At 36.7% G+C, this 7,700-nt stretch overlaps 1 protein-coding gene across 1 annotated transcript in view; it reads right to left on the bottom strand.

Moving 5' to 3' along the window:
* LOC104489735 (chromosome unknown open reading frame, human C12orf50) overlaps positions 1-7,700 on the bottom strand; it is a gene marked incomplete at its 3' end in the record, with an annotated part of 34,430 nt that overhangs the window by 17,157 nt on the left and 9,573 nt on the right. Inside the window, exons 10-11 of the mRNA XM_010131933.1 lie at positions 7,005-7,193; positions 5,038-5,129 (exon numbers count right to left, since the gene is read on the bottom strand). Of these exons, the coding sequence (XP_010130235.1) occupies positions 5,038-5,129; positions 7,005-7,193 (281 nt within the window). The remainder of the gene's footprint in view (positions 1-5,037; positions 5,130-7,004; positions 7,194-7,700) is intronic.

Raw genomic sequence — 7,700 nt, 5'->3', positions numbered from 1 at the left:
TGCTGGCATGTGCTTTGGTCTATGAGAAAGAGCTACAGTTGTAAACATAATGGAATAAACTGAACAATCTCCCAAAACAAATATTTCTGAAATTTAATGGTCTGGTACTCAGGAACACAAGATATTCAAGACTTCTGTCTTCCCTCCACCATCAGTGGGCAACAGAACAAAGGTTTTAATTGGCACTGGCCAGCTGAAAAGAGCTGGTACCAGGCATGTTTTATCTAACTTGCAGCTGATTGTCACATTTCTGTAATTTATTGTTCCTCCTACAATTCTGCCCAGTTTGCAAATTTTGTTTCGAAAGTTAAAGTCTTGCTGGATTTTACATCCTCATTTATCTCCAAGAACCATATCCATTTGGCAGGCTGCGACGCATACTGCAATGAAAACCTTGGAAGTCATTCTGCTGTGATCAGTCAAAATACACTTGAGTTTCAGGATACGAATAAGTGTGCTGAAGTCAATAGAATTACTCTGGGTCACGTCAGAGTATGTTGTGCTTGGCGCATACTCCCATAGGGCAGCACCATCTTCCAACTCTGCTCTGCAGATTCTCTGGGGACAGGGGCCAGAAGGAGTTGTGAAGATGTAAGAAGCACTTTCTATCCTTACAGTGGAAAATCATTAATAGGCCTTCATCATGCATGAACAGCAACAACAAGGATGTCAACCTTTTCAGACATTGCTTTTGTCCAGGGGAAGAAAATTGTGTCATAAAAAATGCAAAGAGTCTTTTGTATATGTGTTCCCAAACCAAGTAGAGACTTGGCTGTTCACATTACCTTCTCAAAAGGTCCTGTAAATTTTAATGTTTAGTTCTGCTCAACCACCTTTTTAAAATTAGGAAATAGAAAAGGGAAGAAGCAGCAGGACTTCTCTTGTATTTTAAGCATAATAGTTGTACTCTCAAGTGTTTCAAATATTACATACCACAGTAGCATGTTTCTATTGTTATTTTCACCTGTAAAAAGACCAAATGTAAAAAGCAAAGGCATTTAAAATTATCTAAAAGGTTTCTGGTCTGGAAAAGTTAAAGGAGACTTTCAGGCTGGGAATACCTCTTTTCAAAGACTGTTTTCCTGAGAAGAAGCTGTGGTGAGAGGTGTCCAATTTTGAGGGGGTAACAGGAATGAGTTTTGGAAAGCATGTAGGGTGAGGAAGAAGTAGAGTTACATAATCACTGTGTTTTAAGAGACAAAAAATAGCTATCTAGCGATTTGGCGTGTAGGATGTCGCACCTCTCTCCTGAGCTGGCCATTAGGAAGCATAACAAGCCTATTGTGCCCTTTTCTCATAATTTAAAACTGCTGCTGAACATGGCAGAGAGGCTTCAGCGATGGAGAGCTGGAATCAAGTGCATTCTAACGGAGCTTCACTACTGGGCGTTGTTCGCTCCCATTCCTGTGACTGCACCGACCCCTAGTGACTGCAGAGACAGTTAGATAATTTACAATTTTTTTTTCGAAATAAATATATAGTTACATAAAGAATTGCTATATAAGGGAGCTTTTATCATTAAACATCTTCATTAGGATGAAATTGTCAAAATCCTTTTTTTAAGCAGTCTCTACAATTTCTAGAGAAGTTTCGTTCAGTTTTTATTTTACGGCAACCTTTTTTTTCCCCATTTGGGTGTTGACTTGAGATGGGCTTTGCTACCTTAATATAATAAACAGCTTATTTAAAATACCAGTGCTGCTAAGATGCTGGGAGTTAGTGGGTTTAATTTAGCCGCAAAGCTTTGTTCAGGAATGTAGGAAGCTTTGCAAAGTTACACTAGAAACCTACACTAGATGTCTGATGTGCTTTTAGAACTACTATCTGGAAAAATATTAGCGTATTTTAACATGCATAAGGTGAATGCAAGAAATCATTTCTTTCCCAGGCCTTTCAGTTCAGCAGCAGATCATGTACATGCACATACAACACGAGGGCAAGTTGAACTCTCCTTCACTAGGCCTCTGCCTCTGATCTTTGTTTCATTATCTCAGGAGTTGTTTTCAAGCACTATTAGTTTAAATCAGTGTGGGAGATCTGTCATGCAGCGAGTATGTGAAAACACAGAAATGCAATCTTTAGGGCCTCGCTGAATTAAATGCTGAATATCCCCAATTTCCTTTGGCTTCTCTTTGGAGCCTTAATGACAAAGAGAACCAGGCAGAAGGGGATGAAGTAATATAATAGGGGATGCATGTGTAGCCTGGAAAACACACATGTATTTTTATTTTAGGGATCTTAGAGCCTTTGAAGCCGTGAAAGGGAAATCTTCAATAAGGATCTGATCACGCAAAGCACTGATCCCTTTCCATTCCTCTCATTTCAGTCAGAGTAGTTATCACCTCACCAGAACCATTAATATCTCATGGAGCTCTATATTTATTGTATAATGATGAGGTATTTCTTACTGTCTGTGACTTCCTTGGCTCAGCAGTTGATGACTAAGAGAACAGTATTTGAAATTTCTCTACAGGAAGCTCCAGTGGAAAGGGAAGAGGTAATGTACTGAAGCTGTGCTTCCACAACAATCCAGGATCAACCAAGTATCGCCCTCATGGCTGTGTCCTTTTCCTCCTGCACTTCTTTGTCTTTCCCTTGAGCTGGGCCGTACTCTTAGCCCAGTCCTCTGCATGTTAGAAAGTTATTTTCTTTTGGCTTTGGCTTGTTGGGTTGGCTTTTCAGGCTGGGAAGGTGGGTTAAATCGCACCAGAATCACAGAATCGTTGTGGTTGGAAGAGATAGGATGTGCTAGTTCTTTATGATCCCAGTCAGAGAGGTGCTCAGATTCTATAATGAGTTTCTTAAGATGCTATTTTGATTGTTTCTGAGAAGACACTAAAAAGAAAAGGAGGAGAGTAGAGATAACCAGACAACCTTCCAGATGCAGGCAACCCCAAGCTGTGAGACATGGAACAGGCCTCTGGCAATGGCACAGCTCACCCTACAGATACTGCCTGCAGTTACCCCATTTTGGTCATTTGAGCTCTTACAGGATTTTAGCAGAGAAGCCAACTCTATTCCTCATTTCTACTGTCAAACAAAAAGGACGTTCCCACGAGAACGTCTCGCTGCACTGTTAGAGAAAGGTGAGGCCAGGCAGGAGACCTTATATAACAGGATATAATATCCCCCTGAATTGAGGGTTGAAATTGCCTCAGGCAGACAACATATAAAATGTTGCCACAAGCCATCATATGCTACGCTTTGAAACTCCAATGTCTAATGAGAGGGAGGGGAACATTTTCAATACACTTAGTCCTTGATTTTAAAAAGGTGTTTCTTGTCTGGTATTTTTTTTTTTACATTTTCTCTCAGCTATACCAGAAACTCTAGATTTTTCTGTTCTTCTCTCAGTCTAGTGATGCCCAGCAGCATCAATGTTTATAATCACTAGAGTGTTTTTCTAAGTTTAAATAAGTAAAAATTAAATTTCAAAATGAATAAAAATTGCACCGTTACTACCCAAGGTTTGTGCAAGATATTCTCAAGAAAGTAGGACAGAGAAATGTATGACTGACTGTCTTATAGAATGATGGTATCATTTGAGCTAGAAGGCACCATGGAAGGTATCTGATCCAAGCTCGTGTTCTGAACAGTCACAATGAAAGAAAAGGCTTCAAAGGAAGCAAAATGCTTTTATATTCACAGTGATGGGTGCCACCAAGACAACTACTGGATCCCAATGTTCCAGAAAAAATTTTGAAGGGCTCTCCTCCAAAACTGATTATGTTCCAAGAATAACCACAGGCCAGGTACACGCCAAAATGGAAGAACATCTGAGACAAAGATACAAAGTCACATATATGCAACAATGTAGTATTTGAAGTTTGTTTCTTCAGAAAGCAATACTGGAGTATACTTCTTATTGGTCTTCCTCTCAGTCTTTACTCAATCTTTCACACTTTAAAACGTGTGTAAAACATATTTCAGTTAATTCTGAACGTTTTGTTGTGAAGTTCATTTAGTTCATAAGATAGTTCTGTTGCCTTGCTAAAATGGCAAAAGCTCAAGATGAAATTCAGACTGAGCCCCCAGACACTTGACAAATCTAAGAATCTGGCTTCCACATCAGAACAGCCACATTCTAGAATGCAATACTATTGCTATTTACATTGACAGTCCTTTGAAACTGGTATGTAAAACTAGAACTATATACTCGTATAAGGAATTATTCCTTAAAACAGTCTGTAAAAGTAATTTCAACTGTCAAATATCCATGACAGATTAAACTTAGTGAATATATTGAAGACCTTTATATGTGACTATACAGAACATACTTTCAAAATTTTTAATTAGTTTTGAAAAGTTGCAATGTACTTCCTGCATCTTATTTTTAGAATTTGCAATTTTCTCCGCTCATTTTTCCAGTAGATCTTTTCCTTATTTCAATTTCCATTTTTCTTGTAAACTGAAGTCTGTCTCCTCTCTACATATCGATCCCCTTTTCCATTTCCTTCCGTGTTTTCTTGGCTCTGTTGTCAAAATAGATATACAGAACATTTTGAGCATGATTTATTAGAGTAAAACTATATGCTCTTTCAAAAACATTTTAAGAATTAAACTTTCAACATGATTCACAAGATACAGGTTATAATCTCTGCATTCAAGACATCGGTAAAATTAATGGTCCTTAGGGCATCTTGCAAATGTTTTGTAGCCTGAGTCCTTTATGAATTTGGAACTTGGCTGAACAATAGCTGAATTCAGCTATTGCAGATGCTTCATGAGCAATCAATCAGAGACAGAGATCACACTCATACAGTCTCTACTGTGATTTGTCCAGTGGTACAAGCCAAAACCCACTTCTTGTAGCTCCTCACTTAGGAGGCTTTCCTATCAGTAATACAGAAAAAACTAGAAATCACAGGTTAGATCTAGAGGCAAAATAAGAAAACCCTGCTCTTTCAGACTACTCAGCATTGCTAAGAATCTTGCGGGTTTTGGTTGGGGAAATTTTAAGAGCATTTTTACATTTTCTAGGTGGGGAAAGAGATGTCACTATTACAAAAAAGGCTGCACTGTTAAACAAACAGTTACCTGAATGGTTGTTTTAAACTTAGAGAATGTTTTTGCGTGTGGATTTCTTTTCCTCCAAGTTGGTTCATTATAAGATGCTGAAGTATACTTGTCTATAAAAAAAAAATAGACATTTTTTCTTAATTGCTGCTAAAATTTCAGGCAAGGCACTCTTAGTCTGACATGTGAATTAAATATTACATTAGGTGAAGTATCAATGAATTAATCGGTGAATCATACATCACCTCTGAAATAAAAGCTAGTATGAAATACAGACTCTCTTTCTAGTACTTTTAATAACATTTATAATCTTGCAGCATTTCCATGAAGTTCACAGGATCTTCCAAATGAAGCCATTCTGTCATAGATGTCCTCGACTTGAACAAAGTGAACGTTCCCATATTGAAAATCTCCCCAGAGGCATCAGTTGCTTTTAGATTAAACTAATCCATTATCCTGTTTTATCCCTGGTGTGAAAGCACTAGATGGAAGGCAATATGTTTTTCTGCTAGACAGTTGATTTTGCATCGGAGTAAGCTGGCTAAAGACTAACCATTTACCGTAACATTTGGTTAAAAATTAATATTCTTGTTTCTGTTAATTCCAGCTAAAATCCATTAATTCAAATTATTAATTCCACAATAATCTTAAAATTTTCAGTTTATACACAACATGGAAGTGTTACCATAGTTTTCGTGTTGTGTCCTAAAACTTCTATTCTGGTACTTCTGTTTGAAGCATTTCCCACCATATGATTCAGGTTCTGCTGAAAAGAAAAGAAGTGAAAATGGTGATGGCTGTCCTTACGACAAAAATGCTGATCACCTTTATTTTTAAATGATCCCTCCTTTTTTAACCTGGAAATTTTATAAGAGGTATTCTTCTCATTAAGAATGCTCTTCAATGTTTATACCAATCTGTCCACATATAACCAAAGCAAACTCATTTCACTTAACTTCATTAATCTGGAAGTGAGGGTTACTCTGTTTGAAGGAGTTTCCTTTTATTGGAAATTAAGACATCTCCTCAAGATGGAGATGCAACTTGGCTTAAGAGAGACGAGTGAAACTGGCAAGGCGAAATCACTTTCTTAACTAAATTTCTCTATTCAGTGGCAGATGAAAGAACACAATTATCCACAGAAACCATGGAAACAGAAAGCAGGAAGGCAAATAAAACCCAAATGATGTACTAGATTGGGTGAACCTATATTAGCAAGTCAAAAATAAAGCAAAAGCAGTAAACCTGTGGTTATATCTGAAAGAAATTGCCAAAAAGACACAAGTCTCAGAAACCCACCTGCAGGCTTCTTGTCAAATTTATGACATAGTATGTGCTATCATCAGCAGGAGAGAAGAGTATTTCAAAGGTAGAAAAAAGATGAAGGAAAATACCATCCTGCATGAATGGCAGGAAGGACAAATTCAGTTCTCAGTTCAACATGAACAGTGAAAAACTAGTAATATATATCACAAAAATTTACAATCCATTTAAATCAATAAGAGAAGTTTGACTACGATGCAGTCCCATGTTCATTTAATATGGTAAATAATCCTAAATAATTAAAATAATCCAAAATCCATTATGATCAATACTCCAGTGAAATCCTAGTTGTGGAAAAATAGCACAGAAAGCAAGGTCATTCTTTCATCCCCTGCTGGGAGGAAAAAAGCTGAACATGAGATGTTTCTTGAGAGGAAACTGAAATTCTCCAGCAAAACTCCTTCTAATACTATTGCTATCAATATTTAGAGTAATACAAGAAATTAAAGGTGAACTATTAGAAGGTTTATTAACTACTTCAAAAGAATAAATCACATAAAAGATGCTGTAAAAAGTGGGGATCGGTATATACTGGATCAAATTTACTTTTTGCCCATATTTAGGTATAAATAACTTAATAACCTACAGGGAAAAAATTGAAAGTAGCACAATACAGACAAGTGTTTTTGAGGTATCTTAAGAATCCTGCATAAGCAGGAACCCACCTGTAGATCCACTGAACTTTGGTTCCTGAGTGACGTTGACAGTACGGTAGAATACATATACTGTTCTTCGAGGTTCTGAAGAATTAAAATAAGTGTTTCTTCCACCTTTTTTCACATAAAGAGTAGAATAAGCAGTTCCCTCATCCTTTCTTCGATCCCTTTGTTGGTAACCTGGTTTTATTTTGGGGTCTGAAGAGTGAATTCATAAAAGTGAAAAAATAAACTGAAGCAATAATGTTGTGCTATTACTCAAAATTTTACGTACTGCATGAGACTGGATGCTGGATGACAAGATTTTAAAAATGTTCTGTATGGATAGTCCAATCCAAAAATGTTATTGTCCGTATTTGACACTAAGAACAGAAATTAACTAGGTAGACCTAAATCATCTAAAGTTTAGTAAATAAAAATGAATAAGCCAACTGTTTTCTCAAAATACCTTTGCCTGTTACTCTATTAGGTGGATTTTTTGGCTCCTCAGAAACGTAATTCTTCTTTACTTCTTTTTGGTGATGGTTCTTAACCAGCTCAGTGTGATTTGTCTCTGAGAGATTAAAATAATACATATTTACTTTTTTAAAAAAAATTATACAAAATTTTCTTAACCAAAAATGTCATTGTCCATATTAGACACTAAGAACAGAAATTAACTAGGTAGAGCTAAATCATCTAACAGTTTAGTAAATAAAAACGAAT

The sequence above is a fragment of the Buceros rhinoceros genome, unplaced genomic scaffold (genome assembly GCF_000710305.1).
Source record: "Buceros rhinoceros silvestris isolate BGI_N320 unplaced genomic scaffold, ASM71030v1 scaffold8222, whole genome shotgun sequence".
NCBI lineage: Eukaryota > Metazoa > Chordata > Aves > Bucerotiformes > Bucerotidae > Buceros > Buceros rhinoceros.
The sequence above is the reverse complement of the archived record's forward strand: the minus strand, read 5'-3'. Positions and strand labels throughout refer to the sequence as shown.